Source organism: Mustela nivalis, assembly GCF_964662115.1.
Source record: "Mustela nivalis genome assembly, chromosome: 8".
NCBI classification, from domain to species: domain Eukaryota; kingdom Metazoa; phylum Chordata; class Mammalia; order Carnivora; family Mustelidae; genus Mustela; species Mustela nivalis.
Window position 1 is genome coordinate 74,581,907 of NC_139027.1, and position 25,624 is coordinate 74,607,530.

General features: G+C 47.4%; 2 protein-coding genes across 3 annotated transcripts in view; one reads left to right on the plus strand and one right to left on the minus strand.

The window, feature by feature from the left end:
* Positions 1-14,548, minus strand: part of LOC309872562 (uncharacterized protein C2orf92) — a 41,055-nt gene extending 26,507 nt beyond the window's left edge. The window contains exons 1-4 of the mRNA XM_082746906.1: positions 13,814-14,548; positions 6,449-6,510; positions 4,130-4,261; positions 988-1,135 (exon numbers count right to left, since the gene is read on the minus strand). Coding sequence (XP_082603032.1) covers positions 988-1,135; positions 4,130-4,261; positions 6,449-6,481 — 313 coding nt within the window. The 5' untranslated portion in view covers positions 6,482-6,510; positions 13,814-14,548. The remainder of the gene's footprint in view (positions 1-987; positions 1,136-4,129; positions 4,262-6,448; positions 6,511-13,813) is intronic.
* Positions 14,549-14,661: 113 nt separating this feature from the next.
* On the plus strand, positions 14,662-23,518 carry ACTR1B (actin related protein 1B). 2 transcript variants are annotated; one of them, XM_082746898.1, is made up of 11 exons: positions 14,662-14,958; positions 16,991-17,055; positions 18,313-18,388; positions 19,439-19,564; positions 19,904-20,028; positions 20,260-20,476; positions 20,615-20,707; positions 20,799-20,973; positions 21,972-22,033; positions 22,276-22,316; positions 22,483-23,518. In XM_082746898.1, exons 1-11 carry the CDS (start codon positions 14,911-14,913, stop codon positions 22,583-22,585), a joined length of 1,131 nt encoding a protein of 376 aa, XP_082603024.1. In that variant the 5' UTR covers positions 14,662-14,910; the 3' UTR covers positions 22,586-23,518. The 2 variants fall into 2 exon arrangements, with proteins under 2 accessions (XP_082603024.1, XP_082603025.1); XM_082746899.1 differs by lacking the exon at positions 18,313-18,388 and having other exon boundaries at positions 14,706-14,958.
* The last annotated feature ends 2,106 nt before the right edge of the window (positions 23,519-25,624 follow it).

Below are 25,624 nucleotides of genomic sequence, written 5' to 3' on the forward strand. Positions count from 1 at the left end.
TGGTAACTACCCCTGCAACCAGCCAGACACTCAGTGCAGGTCCCCTGGAGCCTCTTTAATAGCACACGTGGAGGAAGGACAAACCCAGAATTCCCAACATGGGACAGTTCCTGGAAAAAAAGGCCCATGTCCCATGTAGAGAGAAGGCCCTTCCAAGCAGGACTGGCAGGCATAGTTCTGCAATCAGAACATCCAACAGGTCCTAACCCAGAGGGAAGCCTCAGTGCTCACACTCCTGAGAGCTCTTTCTCAGACCAGATGTAACTCTCAGCGTCTACCCCTAATCCACACACACCACCAGAGACGAGAGCCTTCTCTGGGAAAAAAGTCCCAGAGCAAGATCATCCCCCACCAAGGAATCTGATCACTGGTGTGGGGGAGCTGTCTGCCTCTTTTTAACAATCTCTCCAGGGGATCCTTGTGCTCAGCTAGGGCTGAAGACCTGGGGAGAAGGTTTATCTCAGCCTCAGGCCTCACCATCCATTGCTACAGGAATCTCCCAGGCCCCTCATCAGGCAGTTGTGATGCTGCTGGTCTAGGGTGGGGTCCAGCTCAGCACCTGAAATAATTCCCATGTGGTAGTCCTGCTCTGCTGCACGGAGCTCTCTCTGAGGACCGGAATCCTTGCCAAGTGTTTACCTTCCATACTTTCCTAATTTCCTGGGACTCTGACTCTTTAAAGAACTTGCTGCAGCGTCAACGCCAGCACTTTCCCTCCCGTCAAAACATAGGGTTAGCTGAGAGATGACCCTCGAGAAGGCTGAGACTCTTTCGAACAGTAGGGTAGCTTCACACTAGGGAGGTACTTACCAAATATTTTAGCCAAACCTTCATCCGTATTTTTTGAACTTGATGAAATTTCAGTATTTGAACCTGTGGAGAAAATAAACCTTAGCTGTGATTAAATCATTCCTTGGACCGACATGAAATCTTTTTAAATCTCTACTTTTTTACATGGTGTTTCCAGAGAAGCACCACACACTTTACCTGCTCTAGGAGGAAGAGCACCGAACTTGGGTTCTAGTCCACCCTCTGAGTGCCTTATGATCTCGGGCAGTGAAGTTCTGAGGGACTTGGTTTTCCCATCTGAGACTGGTAGGAAAGGCGCCAACCATAAGAGACCTGTGAGGAGGGGCTGAGATGAAATTTGCTGATGTCATCTGTGGACAGAAACGTGCTCTCCCCTTATCACACACCGGTGTTAGGAACTACAATGACCAGCAAGAAGAAACACTGGATCCAAGCATGGCTGTGCTCGGTGCTCAGTTTTGGAGAGGAGCAAACACAGATGGACACCTCAACAAACACTTTCCCCTCCATAGGAAATTATGCCAACAAGCCATGACTTTGACCATCTTGGAAATGGGATGCCTTCTTGTTTGGGAGGACAGGGAACAACACTGCTGAGTATGCTGCACTAATCCACACAAGGGTCTATGTTTGGAGGGGATTCAGAGGACCTCAGGCCACCCCTACCTGAGCTGTTTGATAAGCACAAGGAATTCCTGATGTTGTCACTGATGAATAAACAAAGGAAGGTATAAATGGAAGAGTACTGGGTCAACAGTCTCCCCTAGGATGCCATGGACTGATTTCAAGACTGCCGACACTCAGGTGGCCACATCAAGGATATGGATTAACTATGCTAAAAAAAAAAAAAAAAAAAACTACAGCAACTCATATTTTTAACTATATTTTCAGGCTTTCTCTTTATGGATGTTGTGACAGGTCAAGGCCAGTCCTTTCTGCAGCCCCAGGGGATTAAGAAAACCACCAAGGAAGAGACATCTATCCCCTAATGAAGTGTTGTTAGGGCCATAGCACCCACCCACTGAGTGCCCCAGCATTCATAAAGTATCTGGAAGAATTTGAACTTCTTACAACCAGTGGCAATGCTGATTCTCACCTGGTTTCCTGGCAGAAAATCTGCATAGCCATTGGTAATGTGTGCTCATGGAGGCTTTCAGCTCTACACAAAAACTGGCAATAGTACATAGACATTGCTTCCAGGTCTGATGGCTCTTTGGTAAATGAAAGAAATAAAAAGATCTCTTTTGCTGAGACATTAGTGAATCATTAAGAATCAATATGGGCAGGGGGGGAGGGGGGTGCCTGCCTGGGTGGCTTGTGGGTTAAAGCCTCTATCATAGTCCCAGGGTCCTGGGATCAAGCCCTGCATTGGGCTCTCTGCTCAGCGGAGAGCCTGCTCCCCCCCACACACACACACCTCTCTCTGCCTGCCTCTCTGTCTACTTGTGATCTCTGCCTGTCAAATAAATAAAATCTTTAAAAAAAAAAAAAAAAAAAGAATCAATACTGTGGCAGTGGAAGAAAGCCCAAGCAATAAAACGTTTGTTCCCAAAACCCTTTGGTTTTTAAAGTGCCCTGATAAAGAGTAGTCACATTCCCCCCTTTTCCTGATGTCACCCCCAATGGACAATTTGTATGATGTACCTCCTGTCCTTTTTGCTTTGCTCCACAGGCCTAGTATCTTTATACAGAGAGAATTTGCCAGAATGCTATCAGCCAATTAGTTTAGTAAATATCAAAAATAGTTCCAAACGCAGTAAAATCCTAAAATAGAGGATGTAAATCAAGTATTCACTTGAAAAATCTATGTTCCTAAAATATTCACAACAGCATTATTCAGATAGCTAAAAAGTGGAAATGACCCAACTGTGGCATAGGCATGCAAGGGAATATTGTCGGGCCACAGAAAGAATTGAAATACTGACACAGGCTACAGTGTGACTGAACCATGAAACCTATTACACAAAAGAAGCCAGTCACAGAAGATCACATGCTGTGTGATTCCATATACAAAATATCCAGAGGAGACAACTCTATAGAGCAGTCAATACGTGAGTGGTTGCTAGGGGCTGTGGGAAAGAAGGAATGGGGCATGAAAGCTGGTGAGAGTGACAGTATTTCTGGAGTGATGAAAATGTTAAAAATTAACATTAATAAAATTAAGCAGTGTCAGGATGCCTGGGTGGCTCAGTCAGCTGAGCGTCTGCCTTCGGCTCAGTGTCCTGGGATCAAGCACCATGTTGGGCTCCTTGCTCAGCGTAGAGTCTGCTTCTCCCTCTGCCTGCTGCTCTCCCTGCTTGTGCTCACTCTTTCTCTCTCTCTCTCTCTCTTTCTGGCAAATAAATAAATAAATTCATTTTTTTAAAGATTTTATTTATTTATTTGACAGAGATCACAAGTAGACAGAGGGGCAGGCAGAGAGAGAGGAAGGGAAGCAGGCTCCCCACTGAGCAGAGAGCCTGATGCAGGGCTCAATTTCAGGACCCCGGGATCATGACCCAAGCTGAAGGCAGAGGCTTTAACCCACTAAGCCACCCAGGCGCCCCTAAATAAAATCTTTTAAAAAATAAATTAAATTAAATTAAATTAAGCAATGGTGATTCACAATTCTGTGAATATACTAAAAAGCACTGAATTATTTATTTAAAAGGGTGAACTTTTGGGGCACCTGGGTGGCTCAGTGGGTTAAGGCCTCTGCCTTCGGCTCAGGTCATGATCCCAGGGTCCTGGAATAGAGCCCGACATAGGTACTCTGCTTGCCAGGGAGCCTGTTTCCTCCAATCTCTTTCTGCCTGCCTCTCTGCCTACTTGCGATCTCTGTCTGTTAAATAAATAAATAAATAAATAATCTTTTAAGAAATAAATAAAAGGGTGAATTTTATGTTATGTGAATTATATCTCAATAAAGCTATTTTTAAAATGTGTGTGTGCGTTTATGTGTGTGTGTGTTTATATGAGGGGATAGATGAAACAAGATTTGCCTAATTAGTGCATAGAGGTTCATACAAATCTTTCTACTTTTGTATATTTTTGAAAATTTTTATAACAAAAAGCTTGGTGCCTATGGGCTACCCTCCCACAGAGGTCTTTTGAGAAAGCTTCAGTCAGGAAAAATGTTAAAGTTACCTGCTTCTGAGCAAGAAGTCTTATGGTAAATTCAGGAGGTAAGGAAGGTAGAGGTGGAGAGAAATCCTGTGTTCACCATTCCACCTGGAGGAGGACACTATCCCTGCCTAATTAGGTTCACACTGAGTCTCTTACTTGGGTATCTGCCATACTACACTTGTGAGAGGACCTTTGAGAGGGCAGAGCTCTGTACCTTGCCAATAGTCCAGGAAGAGAACAAAGAAGAGTGTCTCTGCTCCTCTCTTCTTTGCCATAGTCCGTGTATCTCCTGAAATCCTTCAGCCATAATTGCCTCGAGCTCCAGGATACTGCGGAACCAGGAGGTCTGTGAAGTCACACCAAGAAGCAAGGTGGGGGGCAGTTCTACAAGGGATTGGGGGAGGGCTTGGTGTCTGAGGACAGGAGCCACTGGCCGCCCGAAGGAAATAGGATTTCCACCTACTTCCTTTGGCTCTGAAGTGCCTTCCTCCATCCTGTGTGCACTGTAGCCTAAAGATAGGAGGATATTAACCAGGACTCTTAAGTTGTACATGACAGAAAAATCAACTTCATCAGCTTAAGTGAGGGCCACCTGGCTGGCTCAGTCAGTGGAGCATGTGACTCTTGATCTTGGGGTTGTGAGTTTGAGCCCCATGCCGAATGTGGAGATTACTTTAAAAGCACACATACGCATACACACACAAACATAGATCAGCTAGTGTAGCCAGAAAAATCCATGCTAAATCAAGATAGCACATTAGGAAAGTATTGTTATTTATTGTATTACATATGTATTATGTATGATTCTAACTCTAGGGCACCTGGGTGACTCAGTCAGTTAACTGTCTGTGGCTCAGGTCATGATCCCAGGGTCCTGAGATGGAGTCCCGCATCAGGCTCCCTGCTCTGCAGGGAGTCTGCTTTTCCTTCTCCCCATACCCCACTCGTGTGCGCGCTCACTCTCTCTCTCATTCCCTCCCTCAAATAAATAAATAAAATCTAAAATATATATGTATATGATTATAACTCTGAAAATACAAACAGAAGTATAAGTTGATGTTGTCACATGTGTACCACTGTTTCCCCTACTATGTTTTATAAATATTAAACTTTTTAAAAAATTTTTGTTTATTCATTTGTCAGAGAGAGAGCACAAGCAGGGAAACAGTGGGCAGAAAGAGAAGTAGGCCCCCTGATGAGAAGGGAGCCCAATGCAAGATTTGATCCAAGACTCGATCCCTGGACCTTGGGATCATAACCTGAGCTGAAGGCAGACACTTAACTGACTGAGCCACCCAGGTGTCCCAATATTAAACTATTTTTAAAGAAAAAGTCTTTATATTTTAGCACCTTTAACTGCACATTTTTTCTTGCATTTTTATTTTACACTGGATCCCACAAATTATGTAGCCAGCCCTGACCTTTAGCCTTTAAGCTCATGCACTATATGCAGTCTGGGACTAAAGAGGTCTTTAGGGGACAAAAAGTTACACAAAAAGTTAAACAGCAGAATTCTGACTGACTCAGGCATTACTTTGTGGGGACTGCCATAAAAAAAGCACCACAGGGCGCCTGGGTGGCTCAGTGGGTTAAGCTGCTGCCTTCAGCTCAGGTCATGATCTCAGGGTCCTGGGATCGAGTTCCACATCAGGCTCTCTGCTCAGCAGGGAGCCTGCTTCCCTCTCTCTCTCTCTGCCTGCCTCTCTGTCTATTTGTGATCTCTCTCTGTAAAATAAATAAATAAAATTTTTTTTAAAAAGCACCACAAAATGAGGGAAGGAGCACTTAAATAATAGACATCTATTGTTTCATACTTCTGGAAGCTAGAAGTCCAAGATCAAGGTGTCAGCAGCATTGGTCCTTACTGAGGCCTCTCCTCTTGGCTTGTGAATAGTTGTCTTCACCCTCCATCCTCACATTCTCTTTCCTCCACATGTATATGTGTCCAAATTTCCTCTTCTTATAATGATACAAGTCATATGGGCTTAGGACCCACCCTGATAACTTCATTCTAACTTGATTGCCTCTGTAAAGATAGCCCAAATAAAGCCATATTCTTAGGTACCATGGGCAAGGATATCAACATAAATTTAGGAAAGGGGATACAATTCAACCCATAGCATTAGGTAATGGCAGCCCCATAAAAATTACTTCTCTAAAATATCTTCACAAGGGACGCCTGAGTGGCTCAGTGGGTTAAAGCCTCTGCCTTCGGCTCAGGTCATGATCCTGGGGTCCTGGGATTGAGCCCCAAATCAAGCTCTCTGCTCAGCAGGGAGCCTGCTTCCTCCTCTCTCTCTCTGCCTGCCTCTCTGACTTCTTGTGATCTCTGTCTGTCAAATAAATAAATAAAAATCTTTAAAAAAAATAAATAAAAGGGTGAATTTTATGTTGACTCCCAGTGAGCACTATTTGAGGAATCTTCACCACCTCCTTTCCCATTTACACCTTCCCTTCCCTTGCATTGGTTCACATCACCAGAGGAACAGAATTCAGGCTGCTTTGCAACCTAAGTACATACTAGAGCACTTACCTTTAAGTGATCATTAGACTTTTTCTGCCTCATTTATCTTAGTTCCAGGATTTGTTGAGTATCTAGGCATGAAGGGAAAACATCTATAATTATGCAGTCATCCAGGTCTAGAGGAGGAGTCAATAAACTTTTTCTATAAAAAGCCAAAGACAAAATATTTGGGGCTCCACAGACCACATATGTCTCTGTCACACATTCTTCTTTGTTTATTGTTGTTATTGTTACCTTTTTTAAAGATTTTTTATTCATTTATTTAGGAGAGAAAGAGAGCATGAACAAGGTGGAGAAGCAGAGGGAGAGGGAAACGATAACCGACTCCTTGCTGAGCAGGGAACCCAGTGTGGGGCTCAATCCCAGGACTCTGAGATCATGATCTGAGCTGAAGGCAGGAACTTAACTGATTGAGCCACCCAGGTGCCCTATTTTTCTTTTAATAATTCAAAAACCACTGAAAAAAAAAAAAACAGTGAAACCAAAAGCTGGTTCTTTGAGAAAATCAATAAAATAGATAAACCTCTTGCCAGACAGATGAGGGGGAAAAGACAGAAGACAACCATTACCAACCAATATCAGGAATGAGAGAGTAGACATCACTACAGATACTACAGATGTTAAAGGAAAATGACATTATATTATGAACAACATTTTGCCAATAGATTCTACAAGTTAGATAAAATGCACAGAGTCCTTGAAAGATACAAACAGAACTTGCTCAAGAAAAATAAATAGGGGCACCTGGGTGGCTCAGTCATTAAGCTCAGGTCATGATCCCAGGGCCCTGGGATAAAGCCCCTTATAGGGCTGCCTGCTTCTCCCTCTCCCACTCCCTCTTGTTGTGTTCCCTCTCTCTCTGTGTCTCTCTTTGTCAAATAAATAAATAAAATATTTTTTAAAAAAGAGAAAAAATAAATAACCTAAATAGCTCTACAAAAAAGAAATTGCTTTTCTTTCTAGAAAAGAAAAAGCTCTATATTACAGAAACTGAATTTGTGGGTAGAAACTTTCCCACAAAGAAAACTCGAAGTCGATGGCTTCACTGGTTAACTCTACCAATATTTAAGGCATAAATACCATCAACTCTATACAAACTTCTGGAAAGTTGAAACTGAGGAAATACTTCTTAATTCATTCTGTGAGACCAGCATTATCCTGATACCAAACCAGACAAAGATATTATAATAAAAGAAAACTACAGGCCCATATCTTTCATAAAAGATGCAAGAACCTTTTTTCTAAATATTTATTTACTTATTTGAGAGAGATTCCCACTGAGCAGGGAGCCCAACGTGGGGCTCGATCCCAGAACCCTAGGATCATGACCTGAGCCAAAAGCAGATGCTTAACTGACAGAGTCACCCAGTCACCCAGAAGATGTAAGAATTCTTTTTTTTTTTAAGATTTTCTTTATTTATTTGCAAGTCAGCAGAGAGGCAGGCAGAGAGAGAGAGAGGAGGAAGCAGGCTCCCTGCCAAGCAGAGAGCCCGAGGTGGGGCTCGGTCCCAGGACCCTGGGATCATGACCCAAGCCGAAGGCAGAGGCTTTAACCCACTGAGCCGCCCAGGCGCCCGATGTAAGAATTCTTAACAAAATTTTAGCAAATTGAATCCAACAGTGTTTTTCAAATAGTGACATACCACAACTAAGTGTGTTTTATCCCAGGAATGCAAGTTTGCTTGAACATTCAAAAATAGATAACTGTAATTCATCACATTAACAGAAAAATCATATGATCAACACATTAGATGCAGAAAAAGCACTTGACAAAAGTCAAAAAACATCCATTTAGGATAAAACTCTCATTGCTGTAAAATAAAGGGAACTTTCTCTGGGGCTCCTGGGTGGCTCAGTGGGTTGGGCCTTTGCCTCTGCCATAGGGTATAATCTCAGGGTCCTAGGATTGAGCCCCACATCTAGAAGGCACTCTGCTCAGCAGGGGGCCTGCTTCCCCCTTTCTTTCTGCCACCTCTCTGCCTACTTATGATTAATCTCTCTGTCAAATAAATAAATAAAATCTTTTTTAAAAAATAATAAAGGGAACTTTTCTCAGTTTGATAAAAGACATCTATAAAAAATCTCAAGTAACATATATCATAGCAAAATGCTGTCTCCCTAATCTCAGGATCAGTGCAAAAATATCATTCTCACCACTTTCATTCAACAGTGTTCTAAAGGCCCACTCATGCAATAAGGCAATAAAAAGAAATGAAAGGCATATGAATTAGAAAAGAAAGAGGAGGGTCACCTGGGTGGCTCAGTTGGTTAAGCCTCAGATTCTTCACTGCAGCTTAGGTCATGATCTCAGGGTGGTGACATAGAGCCCTACATGGGGCTCCAGCCTGGGTGTGGAGCCATTTTAATATTTTCTCTCTCCCTCTGCCCCTCGCCTGCCTTCAGCTCAGGTCATTACCCTGGGATCCTGGGATGGAGTCCCACATTGGGCTCCTGCTCCAAGGGAGCCTGCCTCTGCCTCTCCCCTCCACTTGAGCTCTCTGGTGCTCTCTCAAATAAATAAACTCTTTTTAAAAATAATAATAATAAATAGACAACCAATTTAAAAATGGGATTGAGAGTTGAAGACACTTTACTGAAAAAGACGTATGGATGACAAGTGAGTACATGAATAGATGCTCAGGGGATACCTGGGTGGCTCAGTCAGTTAAGCATCTGCCTTCAGCTCAGTTCATGATTCCAGAGTCCTGGGATCAAGCCCCTAATCAGGATCCCTGCTCTAGGAAGCCTGCTTCTTGCTTCTCCCTCTCCCTCTGCCTGCCACTCTCCTCCTTTTGCTCTCTCGCTCTCTCTCCCTCTGTGTCAAAATAATAATAATAATAAAATCTTAAAAAAATAAAATAGGGGCACTTGGGTGGCTCAGTCAGTTAAGTGTCTGCCTTTGGCTCAGGTCATGTTCCCAGGGAATCCAGACCCACATCGGTATCCTTGCTCAGCAGGAAGTCTGCTTCTCCCTCTCCCTCTGCCTATAGCTCCCCCTGCTTCTGCTCTCTGGCTCTCTGTCAAATAAATAAATTAAAATTAAAATTAAAATAAATAATTAAAATTACTAAACACTTAAAAGTAACAAACACGTTGCATGCAGTAACATGAAACAATCTCAAAATACATATGCTGAGTGAAAGAAGTTAGACAACAAAAGAAATACATACAGATAAGCCCACTTATGTAGTCCATTTCCATACAACTTAACATGTCACTATATTATAATTCATTCTACATATTTAAATATATAAATACTGTATTATGCCTGTGTAATCATATACAATAGAAAATTCCAGAAAATGACAATAAATCTATAGTACAGGAAGTTCTGGCTACTGCTTGTCCAAGGATAAAGGGGTGGAAATGGGAGGAAAGGAAGGGATTACCAAGGTGCATGATGAACTGCAGGGCAATGGATATCTTCATTATCCTGATTGGGAAAACGGTTTCATGGTGTGTTCATATGCATCAAAACTCACAAAACTGCCCTCTTTATATACATGCAGTTTGCAGTTTACTATATGTCATTTGTGTTTTCACAGAGCATAAGAAAATACAATGTATAACAAGGTGACCCTATGCTTTCACCTGTGAGATATACAAAAATGAAACAAAATGATAAGGTTCTGATTTGAAGATGGCCAATTACACCAAGGCATCTGACTCTTCAGTTCACCCCAACCTTCCACCCTAGGTTCCCAAGGTAATAATAAGATAAGATCTTAAAAGGAAATCCAACACTCAAGGGAAGTACTCAGGCTACAGCAAGAACTCATCCAATTTTCAGAGTTAATTTAGTTGACAGTGTTTCCTTAATAGTTTTGTTTGATCACTAATTTTTCTCTAATCATTAGTGGCCTCAGATGGGTGCCTGTAGTAGAAAGGATGAGGAGGTGACATGAGGCATAGAACATTCCATTCTCTCTATCTCTCAGGAAGTCCCCAAAGACCTATCTGATGGTTCCTCCATGTATGCTGAGAACTGACCTGCATTGGCTACTTTATTAGTAATGTGGGTATGAGGAAAATACTGACATTGAGAAGATTAAAGGACTCTAAGTGCTAGAGAGACATTCAGGTAAGAAATGGGGGAGATGCTGAGAGGAGCCAGAAGAAGCAAGGAGGGAATGGCTGGCCTTGCGGGTTTGGGGGATTCTCTCACCTTATGACTCTCTCCTGCCCCTCCCTGTGTTTCTTTCTTTTTGTTCCTTTCCTTGTCCAAAGTAAGGTTTCTGAGCTTTTCCTCTTCGTGGTTATCTCAGGGAATAATTGACAATCCTGCCCCTGTAGCTGGGTTTGCTGTATAGCTAACATGTATTTTGGGGGCCCCTTTCAGGCACTCCTCCCTCAGCACTGTTGCCCCAGCTGCCCAGGTTCATGGAGTTTCTTTGCAAGCAGAACCCAAGCACTTCTTTCATAAATGCTTGGCTGTTTGTCATGCAGATACTTTTTCACTTCAGTTTTTTTACTTCATTTAAAAAGCAATATATCTTTTTTTTTTTTAAGATTTTATTTTATTTATTTGTCATAGAGAGAGAAGCAAGAGCAAGCACAGGCAGACAGAGTGGTAGGCAGAGGCAGAAGGAGAAGCAGACCCCCCTCCAAACAAGGAGCCTGATGTGGGACTCCATCCCAGGACGCTGGGATCATGACCTGAGCCGAAGGCAGCCGCTTAATCAACTGAGCCACCCAGGCGTCCCATAAAAAGCAATATATCTTAAAGGCTACAGACTAGCAGACTAGAATAGAGAGCCCAGAAATAAGCCCTCACATATATGGTCAAATGATTTCTGACCAGAGTACCAAAACCATTCAATGCGAAAAGGACAGTCTTTTCAACAAGTGGTACTGGGGAAACTGAATATCCACATGCAAAAGAATGAAAGTGGACTGTTACCCAACACAACATACAAAAAACTCAAAATGGGTAAAAAGACTTAAATATTAAGAACTAAAACTATAAAATCCTTAAAATAAAACAGGGAAAAGTGACTGGGTGGCTCAGTCAGTTAAGCATCTGACTTCAGCTCAGGTCATGATCTCAGGGTCCTGGGATCCAGCCCTTGGTGGGCTCTCCTCAACAGGGAGACTGCCTTTCCCTCTGCCCCTCCCCCGGCTCATGTGCAAATGAGCACTCACGCTCATTCTCTCTCTCTCCCTCTCTAATAAATAAATAAATAATATTTTTAAATTTTTTAAAAAATGAAACAGGACAAAAGCTTCAGGACATTGGATTTGGTGATGATTTCTCAGCTATGAAACCAAAGACAAAGGCAACAACAACAAAGATAGACAAATTAGGCTTCCTGAAAATGCAAAAAATTTGTGCATCAGACTACACGATTAACAGAGTAAAAAGGCAATCCACAGAATGAGGGGAAATATTTGCGAATATCTGATAAAGGATTAATATCCAGAATGCATAGAGAGCTCCTAAAACTCAACAACAAATAATTGATTCAGAAGTTGACAAAAGATTTGAATTGACATTGCTCCAAAGAAGATATATAAATGGCCAATAAGCACATGAAAAAATGCTCAACATCACAAATCATTACAGCAACGCAAATCAAAACGATGATGAGATACCATCTTAAACCCATCATGTTGGCTGCTAAAAACAAAAACAAAAACAAAACCAGAAAATAACAAGTGCTGATGAAACTGTGGAGACACTAGAACCCTCTTGGGCTGTTGTTAGGAATATAAAATGGTGCAGCTGCTATGGAAAACAGCATGGTTGTTCCTCAAAAAAGTAAAAATAGAATTACCATATGATCTAGCAAGCCCACATGTGGCTATATGTGCCAAAGAATTGAAAGCAGAGTTTTAAAGAGGCATTTACACACCCGTGTTCATAGCAGTGTTATTCCCAGTAGCTAAGATGTGGAAGCAACCCAAGGTCCATCAAAAGATGAATGAATAAGCAAAATGTGGTATATTCATACAATAGAATGTTATTCAGCCTTAAAAAGAAAGGAAATCCTGTCACATGCTACAACATGGATGAATACTGAGGACATGCCCCATAAATAAGCTAGTCACAAAAGGGTAAGTATTATATGATTCCACTTCCACTAGGTATCCAAATGCATAGAAACAAAGTAGAACAATGGTTGCCCTGGCCTGAGGGGAGAGGAAATGGGAGTTACTGTTTAATAAGTACAAAGTTGCAGTTTTACAAGATAAAAAGAGTTCTGGAGATGGATGATGGTAGTGGTTGCACAACATTATGAGTGTATTTAGTACCACTCAACTTAAAGATGGTTAAGACTGAAAATTTTACATTGTGTGTATTCTCCAACAACAACAACAACAACAACAACAACAACAACAAAAAAGAGGGGAAAATATTATATACCTGAACAAGTTAAAAACAATTTAATACCGCTTTTCCACAAGGCCACCAAAGGATGAGGGTGCATGGGGCACTGTCGGCCAAGTGGGCTGGGCAGCAGCATCTGCTGGCCTGTCACTGGGCTCCTCCAGGTGCAACAGAGCCTATGAGGTGAAGATGAATGAAGGTCATCCTGATGTTTTCCAGAAACTGCTCACAGGATGGCTGTGATAAAACCACTGGGAGCACAACTGCATGTAAGGAGCATATAGGTAGCTGCAGATGAATATTCAAGTCCCAAACTATCCTGGTCAAAATTCATTCCCTAGAGGCATGCAGTTGGAAGGAAAAATGAAGAATTGGTCAAGAATCCATGAATTGAAACACATGATGAAAATTAGTATTTTGGGGCGCCTGGGTGGCTCAGTGGGTTAAGCCTCTGCCTTCAGCTAAGGTCGTGATCCCAGAGTCCTGGGACCCAGCGACCAGGGAGCCTGCTTCCTCCTCTCTCTCTCTGCCTGCCTCTCTGCCTACTTGTAATCTCTGCCTGTCAAATAAATAAATAAAATCTTCAAAAAAAAAAAAAAAGAAAAGAAAAGAAGATTAGTATTTTATTTAACATTGATCACCTCACAATAAATTATGTAGAAAAGTACATGTTTGAGAAGTTGTAATTGCTGGGCAATAAAGTCTATTATCTTTAAAATATTTATTTAAAAACCACAATTCGATACCAAAAATATATATATATTGTAAAGAAAAAGAATTCTCCCTTCATTCACCCACATTTACCAGTGGTCCCTTTCCCATAGGAGCCCTGAACTTGCCTCATATACTCTTTGCAGACTCTCACACATGTAACATTCTGGGCACTGTGTCTGGCTTTCTTTGCTTTGACTTAGCCCTGTGTCCTGATGTGTTTCATATGAAATTACATAAAACTTCATTATTTTTAATGTTTGCACACTGGCCCATTTTATGAGTGCATAGTTATTATCCCATTTGCATAAAGTTCCTAAATATGCAAAACTAACCTTTGGTGGTACAATTCTGGAAAGGAGTCACCTCCGAAGAGGAGCCGGGCAGCAACTGAGGGAAGCAGGTAGCTTCTGGGGTGCTGGTCATGCTCTGTTCTTAAACTCAGTAACGGTTATACAAGGGTGCCCACATTGTAATAATTCACTGAAATGTGATTTCTGCACTTTTCTGTACAATATGCTTCACTTTCACCCAATTTAATTTCACAGTTTAGTGGGGAAAGTTCTAAGGAGAAGCAAATTAACTATGGCTCAGTTTGGCAAATGAATTTGGGACCCGATCCCTTGCACCGCTGAGGCAGCAGACCCCGGCGGGGCGGGAGGCTGCCAGCAAGCTGACCCCAGCTTTTGCGGGCTGGAGACCCCCCGGGCTAGTTCCAGAGTTGTGAGGCCCCTCGGTCCCCACATCTGCAAAATGGGAATAAGAATACAGCTACCTAACGTTAGTGCAAGGATTTCATATAATCTATGTAAAACAGGTAGAAGGGCTCCGCAAACACATAGCAGGTGTTCGACTAACACCAGCTACCAAGTTACCACAGAACTGAAATTTTTCCACGGAAAAGGATTCTCCCCGTGCTCAGTAAAGAAACGCTCTGGGTAAAATATCCAGACCCTGCCTCCTCGGGGCCTACGCGCTCACGAAGTAGCGTGGTCGCAGGTGCTGCCACTCAGGAACGAAGTTTTCCTGGACAAGTGACTCTCAGACACCTCCTTGATTCTGCCCGGGTCCCCTTTAAGGGCCGAGCCATGACGTCATCTCCCTGCCAAAAACCCCTCAACACCGCGCAGCCTATCTTGAAAGCGCCCCGGCAGTACTTCCGGGAGGCCGCAATTGGCTGGTCAGCACCCGGAGGCCCCGCCCCTTGGCCCGCAGCAGGCCCCGGGCGCCCGCCGTCAATCCGCGCAAGTGGGAATGGTGATTGGCCGGGATGGGGGGAGCGCCCTCCAGCAAGCCCCGCGGGGCTGGCGTAGGCTGCGCTAGCGGGATGGGAGGGATGCGCCGCGGTGTCTAGAGCGACCGCGGTACAGGTCTGCACGCCCGCGGGTTCCTCCTGCAGCCCCCCGCTGGGCAGGGCCGGCCGGGCCCGGCCATGGAGTCCTACGACATTATCGCCAACCAGCCCGTGGTCATCGACAACGTGAGGCCCGGCAGTTGGGGGGAGGAGGGGCGCCCTGCCCTCGGGGGCGCACGCGGTGGCGCCGGGAGGGGATCCTCGCCGGTCTCGACTAGTCCTCCGTGCACTGCCCGCCCTCCACGTCCGCCAGGGGCTCTCCTGCTCAGTTGGCTTTGTAGCCCGGGTCCTGGAGCCAGCCCCTCCAGTGCAGCGGAGTTCCTCGGGCCCGGCAGGGAGGTGCTGGAGACGCAGGGGACCCATAAGTCTGGCGGCACTTGATCAGCATCGGGAGTGCTCGAATGACAGCCCAGCGGCCCAGCCATGCCCCCGTGTGTCAGGCCTGAGGACCCACTCTGGACCCTTCTTGGTTGGGGGGGGGGGGGGCCGGTCACTTGTTAGGTTTCAGCGCCAGACCCTTTAGCTCCTACTTGGGTTCTGGCTGCCCTTCCTCCTAATAGAGGACAGACAGTATTTGCCCCTTTGCTGGCCTGATCTTACAGAGAGAGTTGGCTTGGTGACCTCTACAAGACCACTTACCAAGAGACTGCAGCTCTTAGCAGGATCTCCAGAGTGGGCAGTCCCTACTGTGCTCTTTGACTGGAAAATATGTATATTGTATGTATAGGTTAAGTTCTGCCAATCACATATCCATCATCACCTGGTTGGCCCCTTGGCTACTTTAACCATCTCTTTAATTACTCCTGGCCCATGCCAAGTAGAAATTCCACAGCTAGCAGGACTGTGGGGAGAGTTCAGGACTACTCTTCCCAGGACCCAAAGCAGTTTGGGATAAAGGTTTGGAAGCTTCAGAGAAAAGTTGCTGGGGTTCCTTGTGGTGGTGTCCTTCAGCACTGGCACAGCATGTTTTCAGCTGCCCTCTGAGGATTTCTGACTTCTGAACTTTCCTGTCCATGAATGGAAAATGAAGAGCAGATCTATAGATCTGCCCCTCGCCGGGTATCTGCCTGAGCTGTGTGTGCCTTGGAGTTTTTGATTATGCCTTACTCCTCTTTCTGGGATGTGTCTCCTCCCACATGACCCCCATGTAATCCTGAATGGCGTTTTTTTTGTTTGTTTGTTTTTGTTTGTGTGTTTTGGAGTATGCATGTGGGCTCCTTGAATCACAGCAGGGGATGTTTAATAAGAAGGCTAGATCTGGGCTCGGGGGTCCACTCCAACACGCTGTAGCCTAGAACTATGACACTTCCTTGGTCAGCAGATAATTCATTTAGTCTAACCAACAACTTTTAGGAGTACAGAGGACAACCTGCCTGGTCCCTGTGGGCTTCTAGCCCCTCCTCTCTAACGTGAGGATATTTCTCTCTGCTCTGCAGACCCAAAAGGTTTGACGGTGATCTGTGGGAAGTGAGGTTGGAAGGCTGATTCCTTCATTAGTGGGAGGTTTCTAGATGCCAGGTTACCTTTAAGATCCCAAGTCCAGTTTCCATGCTGGAGCAGTGGCAGAACCAAGTTCTTTACCGGTAGTCTTTGGAGACACCACTAGAAGAGAGGTGTCTGCTGGTGCTATATACACAGTGATCTTCCTGGGTGGGTCCTGTATGTGGTCCATGTCTGCTGGGGTGGGGGTGGCCAGGAGATATTGGGAAAAAACCATACCTGGAGTTGCCTCTAGCTGACTTTGGAAGCAGCTTGTGCTGCTATGGGTTCCTCCTGCCTGGAGCTGACCCTAGAGTGTGCAGAGAAGGATGTACGTCATGGTTTTTCAGTCTGCACCATATTGACATTTTGAGCTAGGTAATTCCTGGTGTGAGGGGCTGGCCTGTGTATTGTAGGATATTTAGTAGCATCCCTGGCATCTACCCTCTCAATGCTACAAGCCCTCTACCTCTGCTGTCCCCTCCACAGTCTCCAGACATTGTCACATTTGGGAGGAGGGGTGCAAAATCACCCCCTGGTTGTGAATTACTGGTGTACTTATAAATGATCTTACCTTCTTGGCAGGATCTCAGCCTTCCTCCCTGGGCTGCCTCTACTGCTGGGCACTGCCTTCATCTGGAGGTATATGTCGGGAGCTAAACATTGTTTTTCCTTGCAGGGTTCGGGGGTGATCAAGGCTGGCTTTGCAGGAGACCAGATTCCCAAATACTGTTTCCCAAACTAGTAAGTGTTGCTCAGGCAGCAGCCCTAATCTTTTTATTGGATTCCTGGAAGAACATTGGCTCTGTGTCACAGCTCTGTTGGAGGCCAACTCTTGCCCCCAACCTATAGGGGTAAACACCAGATTTGTGAGGCTAATGCTGTTACTGGCTCTGGAAGGACAAGACAAGTGCCCTGGGCTTCCTCCTCTTTGAAGTCTGATTCTGGTCCCTCCTTGAGCCAGGCAGGAAGGAGAAGCCACCAGCATTCTCTTGGGAACAGGTTTAGCAGCACCAAGAATGGAAGGGAGACATCTCTGGGAGAAAAACTGAAACTCAGGGGAGAAAGAGTGGGGCGTTAATGCACAGCCATCCCTTCCTCCCAGGAAATGTTTCTTTCAGGGCTTATTTTCCAGCTCTAGAAACTAATGGGTTTTTTTTTGGTCAAGGGGAGTGTTCCCTGAATGGAACCAGTGACAGCAGGGCTAAGGTGGAGTTAGAAGCACAGAGTGCTCCTTCGGCTACTGTAGCCCATCAGGAAGTTTTCCCTAGGTGGTGCCTCTTCTCAAATCCTGGAGGCTTTAGAGGGATTGGCCTAAGCAGGGACATTGGGAGGGCCCCAGAGTGGCTGGCTATACCAAGAACTCCTTGCCTGGTCTGGGGACAGGGCCAGCTTGGAGCACCAGGCGCACAATAGGGCTTCAGCTTTCTTTTCTGAACTCCACTTAGGTACAATTAAAAGTTCCTACTGATGTGCAGGGAACTCAGGTCAGATTTTAGAATGGTAGCTTGTCCAGTCTTCCAAGAACTGAATCTGTATCCTGAAAGCCCTGGGAGTGGGAAGGGGCAGGATCAAGTGAATGAGAGAAGGGTGCACAAGGGAGCCATGACCTGACTTCCTGGGACCTTGCTCGGCAGACAGTGCCAGCAGCCCCGCCCTCCTGAAATCTTAAGTGTGGGCTGAGTCATTGTGGCTGCAGAAGCTGACCCTATGCCAGGGCTGGACCATGGAGGGCCAAGATTCCAGAGCTCTCAGCCCTCTCTGGGATGGAGGGCGGGGAACAGAAAGGATACTTTTTCCTCTGATCCAGAGCTTGCCATCCTGCCAAGGCCTGCTCTGTGGGCCCATATCCCTAGGCCTGGGTTCTGGCCTTTGCTGCGTGGCCAGATGCTTTGCTTTGGAGTAGATTCCATTTTGACCATAGGAGTTAGACTTTGGTTTTCCTGGACGTGGGCTCACCCACACCCCCACCCACCTTGCTGACTTGACCGGTCCTTGCAGTGTCGGGCGTCCTAAGCACATGCGAGTGATGGCTGGAGCCCTGGAGGGGGACCTCTTCATTGGACCAAAAGCAGAGGTAACACCTGTGGAGCCTGCTTTGCCTGGGCTTGGGGCTTCATAGTCCCGGGAATGTGGGCTCGTGGTCAGAGCTGTTCCTCCCAAGAGGGAATCTCTGTTTTCTGGGGCCATCTGCCAGGTGTCTTACTGGACTCTCAAGGCTCCAGCTCAGAAGTACTCTGAGATGGCATGATGATTCCTGTTAGAGGAACACACTACTTCACGCCCTGTCTTGTAGAGCGAGGCAGCTACAGAGGAAAGAGTTGATTAAAAAGGGACTTAAGAGTCTGGCTCCCTCAGCCTTGATGACTGATAGAAATGAGTGTCGTGGAAATGAGTCACCCCACCTCTTACACTCCAGGTGGGGTGACTTGTCTATGCTGCAGGGCCAGAGGGGGCCCCCAAGTGAAGATGTAGAGGGCAGCAGCAAGCAGCACCGGGGGTACGCAGTTCGGGGAGAGGGGGTGAGCCAGGGGAACAGAGATGCAGGCCTTTCCAGAGATGGAGTCAGCAGGAGCCATGGCTCTGGGTGAGAGAGGTCAGGTGGTGTTTGGTGAAAGGGGGCATGCTCTGGGAGGACACAGAAGGGCAGGTCTGTGCAGGACACGTGTGTAATGGTTGAAGAGCTGGAAGGAGCAGTGAGTGACAGGTGACCACAGGAGAGAACAGCATGGAATGGGCCACAGGGCAGCTCCTGGTGCCGTAGCAGCATCATAGAATGGTGGGGAAGGAAACTGGGGAGCGTGAAGAAAGAAGAGGGGAGAACGTGTTGGCAGCGAGTAGAGAAGCCCCGGAAGCACAGCTGGGGAGGATTACAATAGGAGGGAGCATGTCACCACCCTTTCTGTCTCTTGCCAGTTGAAGCTGACTAGGTTCTGAGGGCCTAAGAAGCTGCTGCTGGACAAAAGAGGCCTGTCCTGAGTTCAGGACCTGCCACCAGCCATGGGGACACCCAGGAAGCAGTGGTGGTTCTGTTCAGGGCAGATGAAGGGCGGCTTCCAGGACGGCAGAAAGCAGTTGGAGGAGAGGGGCTGGGCGCTCCTGCTGACCTTCCCCCCTTCCCCTGCAGGAGCACCGAGGGCTGCTGGCCATCCGCTACCCCATGGAGCACGGCGTGGTGCGGGATTGGAACGACATGGAGCGCATCTGGCAGTACGTCTACTCCAAAGATCAGCTGCAGACTTTCTCTGAGGAGGTGTGCCAGCCAGCCCTACCTGCCGGCCTCCCAGTTCCCTGTTCTGCCCTCTCCTTGCTCAGCCCTTCCTGCTTATGCTGTCACGCTTCCTCTGCATTTTAAATTAGGGCCTGCTGCCTTTTCATGGTGTTGGGGGGGGGTCCACACAGTCGGTGGCTGCCAAGTAGAGTTTTCCAGAGAAAGCTGGGTCTTGGGAGGAGGAACTGCTGGCAGACAGTGGGATGCTACCCTTGGGAATGAGAGCAGGCCGCAGCTGCCTGTGCTTGCAGCAGGCATTTTGGCCAGTGAGGATTCTTTTAGGGCCTAGGTCATGTGCCTAAACTTTGCCATCTCTTATAGCATCCTGTGCTCCTAACGGAGGCTCCACTCAACCCAAGTAAGAACCGGGAGAAGGCAGCAGAGGTGTTCTTCGAAACCTTCAACGTGCCAGCCCTGTTTATCTCCATGCAGGCCGTGCTCAGCCTGTGAGTACTCCCTAAGCCCTAGAGTCCCCTGAGTCCCCGTCCTCCTTCTGGCTATCCTCCTGCTTTTGTCAGAGTAGCCCATAGAAACAGCCCCCCAGTAACTGTTCCTTTCAGGAATTCCTCAGGTTTCTTTTTGAGACCTGATAAAGCAAATGTCCAGGGTCCCTTCCAGGGGTGAGGAGGTCCCCATGCCTCATTGGCTGAGGTGAAGGGATGCTGACTTGGTGACAGGTATGCAACAGGACGCACGACGGGAGTGGTTTTAGACTCAGGAGATGGGGTCACTCATGCTGTCCCCATCTACGAGGGCTTTGCCATGCCTCATTCCATCATGCGGGTAGACATTGCCGGCCGTGATGTCTCCCGCTATCTCCGGCTCCTGCTGCGCAAGGAAGGAGTTGACTTTCACACCTCAGCCGAGTTCGAGGTTGTCCGGACCATCAAAGAGGTGACAGGGCAGGAGGGTATGGAGGCAGGCTGGGTGGGGTGATGGGCAGTGGTGGCCCCAAGGCGCAAGGTTGAGCCCCGGGCAGGCATAGGTTTCCCAGTTGCAGCTTTCTGAGTGTTGTGGCCCTGCCCTCTGCAGCGAGCCTGCTACCTATCCATCAACCCGCAGAAGGACGAGGCTCTAGAGACAGAGAAGGTGCAGTACACCTTGCCAGACGGCAGCATGCTCGACGTAAGTTGCCGGGCCTGGCACTGGGTGGCGGAGGTGATGCTGGCATCTAGAGGAAGAAGAGGTCCGTCCCCCTCAATCTTGTGTTCCAAAGGTGGGGCCAGCGCGCTTCCGGGCCCCCGAGCTGCTGTTCCAGCCAGACCTGGTAGGTGATGAGAGTGAGGGGCTCCACGAGGTGCTGGCCTTCGCCATCCACAAGTCCGACATGGACCTTCGCCGAACGCTTTTCGCCAACATCGTGCTGTCAGGTGGCTCCACGCTTTTCAAAGGTACCACCATTTGGGAGGTGGTGCTCAAGACAGCACTTAGATGGCACCCCACTCCCTGGAGCTTGGCACGTGGCCCATTTTCTATTGGCTTTTTTAGTACTCGGCATTTGGTGTTTTTTAAGAGAAAGATTTAAAGTTAAGTTTTACTGACTTTCAAGTAGGTGCTGCATTCACATAAGATCTAAAATGTGTGAGACGACATCTCCCTTTTCCCGCTGTCTCGGTCGCCCTGCTCCTGCTCCCTCTCCGGCAGTTACACAGCCCTCAGCTGTGTGGGTATAAACAGATGTGCATTGCCCCTTGCTCCTGCTTTTATGCCCATCATAACATGCTCCCCAAGCAGCATACCATGTATGTTTTTTGGAGCCCCATATCTGGAAGATCTTTCCCTATTCATGTGAGCTCCTTCGGACGGCCACGTGGCATTTCTGAATGGATATGCCATTTCCCCTTTGACTTGCCAATGGCCTGTGAGGTCCCTGCAGCCACCTCTAACCCCAGAGGTGCTGCATCCAGTAACCTCACGTAATAGGAATATCCCTAAAGGGGAAATCCCAAGAGACTTGCTGAGTCAGAGGGTAGACACAGGTTCTTGTTAGCTGGTAGGTCAGTGCGAGTCCATCAGCGCCCTCCCAACACTGCATGTGATCTTAGCCTCTGCAGTGGGCAGAAATGGTAGATGTTTTCCCCTGATTTGTCATTTACCTTTGATTTTGCTTTGGATGTAAGAGTGCAGAGGCCAGACCAAGCTGTGTGACTCAGGGTTCCCTCTCCTGCTACCTCTCTGAGAAAGCTGGGCCCATCTCAGGCATCATGCTGGCTCTTTCCTGCCCTTGGGATGGCTTGCCGCCATCCTTGATCCTGGAAAGAACTACTAAAAGAAGCAGCAGCACTACTAAAAGTGGCAGCAGCTAGGGGTACCAGTGGGTGGAGATAGGGGTGCTAGTATAAGGGAGTTCAGATGTGGGCCCTGGGCTCAGCCAGCCTTGTGTTCACAGGCTTCGGTGACCGACTGCTAAGTGAAGTGAAGAAGCTTGCCCCAAAGGATGTCAAAATCAAGGTGAGTTTACAGGGAGCCCCATAGGGCATGCAGGTGCTGGGTAACCTTGACTGGGGGAGGAAAGGGAACATGCCACCTCCAGACAGCTCAGCTCAGCTGCTTCCTCCGTGTTTGGCTGCTCCCACTGCTCCCCACTGATGGACTTGCTGCCTGGCCTTGGGCCCTGAGGGGAAGGCTCTAAAGGCTGGGGTAGGGGCTGCCGTGTGAGGATGGGCAGTTATGCTCCTGCTTTTTCCCTCTAGATCTCGGCCCCACAGGAACGGCTGTACTCCACGTGGATTGGGTGAGGCAGGGCTCACGGGAGGGCTTTGGGAGGAGACCATTGGCACAGGCCAGGTGGCAGTGGGTGGGTTTCCCTCCCAGATAAAGGAGATGGAGCTCTGAGTGCCCAGAAAGGGTCGATGGCCCAGCCCTTGGGTCCACAAGAGTCTCTCCCTCCCTTCTCACAGTGGCTCCATCTTGGCCTCGCTTGATACTTTTAAGAAGATGTGGGTATCCAAAAAGGAGTATGAAGAAGATGGCTCCCGTGCTATTCATCGTAAAACCTTCTAGTGCCCAAAGAGGTGTAGCGTGTTAGGAGAGTGGGAGGAAAGAGGAATCAGAGCCCTTAACCCTTGCTGGTCGGAGCTCGTATCTCAGGCCTAGGGTCCCCTGCATGCCCTGAACCCTGGGCAGGTGGGGTAGCCATGCTTCCCTGCAGCCCTCCCCTGCAGACGTGCATGCGTGTGCGCGCGTGCAAGCTCACACAGACACAGTAACATTTAGCTGCATGGATGGAGTCATGAGCTGGAATTTAGGAATTGAGGAGCCTAGCTTTGGATTGTTCCAGGGATCTCCCATGGAAAGGTCTTGTTCTGACCCTTGGGGCTGCTTCCCCAGACTCCCAAGGCCAGATACCCAACATCCCCGTTTCCTTTGACAGGATCCCTCCCAGAGCCAGAGTGCCTGGATGCCTGCGTCACTAGGCTTGAGGCAGGGGGTGGGGGGGTAGGCAGCAGCTCCCCACTGGTGCATCACTGCTTCCTGTGCCACACCTAGGCATTCCTTAGCCTATCACATTCAATCCTCCTGTCTTCCCGGGGGGATGCCTTGGTGTGGACTGAGGACTGGGCAGTCTTCCATCCCCAGCCAAGGGTCTGGCCCAGGATGACCCTTTGGAGCCAGAGCAGAGGATCATGGGGTCCGGGCGGCCGCAATTCATTGTGGTCTCCCTTTAAAGCACTTCATTGACACTGCTCCCTCTCCTTTACCTTAGCGCCCTGGATGGGAAGGGTTAACAGTCTTCATTTGTTGAGAGGAAGCCACTTAATCTGGAGTCAGACCTAGAGGGAGTAAGGGGGGCACATTTCCTTTTCGCACCTCTCCCATGAAAGTTTTCACTAACCTTGTGGCCAGGACCCCCACTTCCCTCTCCCAGATATGTACAATAATTTAACACAGTTGCCTGAAAACTTTTATAAATCATATAGTAATAATTATGGACAAGCTGTAGTGTGTGACTCTGTTTTCTTGTGGTTCTTTGTGTTGTTTTTTTACTCATCTGTCCCTGAGGACTTGGAGAGAAAAGGACCAGCAAGAAGGCAGCATGGCACTGGCTCTAGCTCAGAAGCCTGAGGGTTTGAGGGGTTGGCGGGGCAACGTGGCACAGGAGGCCTCAGGAGGTTGGGCTCTCAACGTGGTGGTAGAATTCCCCAGCCTCATTATGCACTTGCTGTAATCCACAAGAAGGAACAGAGAACAAGCCTGTCTTAACTTGGCCTTACTCCTGTATAGGACCTTATGGCAGGCAGCTGGGGCTTGGGGCATCTGCACCTACCCATTGTTTGGGCAGCTCTGCTGGCCTGCTCAGACATGGCCGAGGCTGACAGACCCAACAGTGACAAGGGCTCAGGGCTGAGCCAGCTGGAAGGGGACTGCTGGGGGAGGTGAGAAGGCTGTGTTGATGAGCTAATAAGCTCAGAAGGAAGAAGCTAAGTGGCAGGGGGTGGGAAGGTACAGACAGGCATGAGTTTGGTGACTGCCTGCCCTTTCCTTCCTTCGTCAGGAATTTGGACATCTGGAGTATGTCCAGGAAGGTACCACAAGTTTGGGGCCAGTGGTAAACAAGTCTTTGCCCCTAAAAATGTATGGGTCAGGGGAAAATGATGAACTGGCCATTTTGGTAGCACTGTGGGGCCTGGAAGAGGGGCATCTCGCCCAGCAGGTGGCAGATTGACTTGCATGGGTTCACACAGGGGTCAGTGTTCCAGGTTGAGGTGAGAGCTCAAAGGACCAGCGGGGCTTGAGAGAAGGGCATGGACCCAAGTGATGTCAGCAGGGAAGGGTAAGTGGCCGTTTCTTTTTTATAATGCAAGATAAACCTGAAAGGAAGGTTGGAGCCAGCACATGGAAGGCCTTGAGAGGGTTTTTAGCTGTGTCCTCGGTGACAGGTAGCCAGCCATGGGAGGATGGTTGTCATAGCTGTGTGTTGAAGGCATCCGGAGCTGGGGCTGAAGGAGGGCCAAGAGCTGAGATCAGGTCGTAGGTAAGAGCTGACTGAGGCCTATTGTCACAGGGCATTTTATGAGGCTTTGTGGTCACAGAGTAGTTAAACTGTACATGCCCTCAAGGGGAAAACAATTTACAGAGAACTCTTTTGGTTTGGGTTCATGGTACCACTTTCTCCAAATTTACACAGGTTTGGAGCATTATTTCTTTGACTCCTCCCTTTCCGTTACCTTCTCTACTTTATGCCATTTACCAAGTTCTGTTGGTTCTTCTATAATACCTTTACTACCTGCCATTCCTTTACTGTGACGGCCTCTACCATCGGTCTTAGAACGCAAGCTTCATTCTACCCCCCCACCCAGTCCATTTGCTCTTGGATCTTAAGCCCACATAGCCTTGGTTCCACCACTTCCTAATCCAAAATGTCAGGCAGTTCTCCACTGCCTGGCAGAATAAAATGAAACTGACATGACACAGGTGAAATCCCCTTCATGAACTACATGCTGCATTAAGTGTAGGCCCATTGGGATCTGTTCCCTTCCTGTTTGGGTTCACACATCATCATGCTTCACCCACCAGCTTCTACTCTCTGCCGGGAATGACTTTCCTTCATGTCTGTCAAAATCCCATCATTTAAGGCCAAGCACAATGCAGCATCCCCCCAGTTCCCTCTTCCAATAGGGACAATACATTATAGACCACTGGTCATGCCAGGTTTCCCACTGTTGGAGAAAAACAAAACAAAAAGGTGGTAAAGCTAGAACTAACTTGGTGGTGGTGCTAGATTGGGATTGGATGTATGGACTCATGAGTGTTTTTTTTTTTTTTTTTAAGATTTTATTTATTTATTTGACAGACAGAGATCACAAGTAGGCAGAGAGGCAGAGAGAGAGAGAGGAGGAAGCAGGCTCCCCGCTGAGCAGAGAGCCCGATGCAGGACTCAATCCCGGGACCCCGAGATCATGACCCGAGCCGAAGGCAGCGGCTTAACCCACTGAGCCACCCACGTGCCCCTGGACTCATGATTTTTAATACACATACAGATAGATGCTGAAATAAATAGGCCTCAGTGTGTGAGTGCTAGGGTTAGAATATATGTGTGGA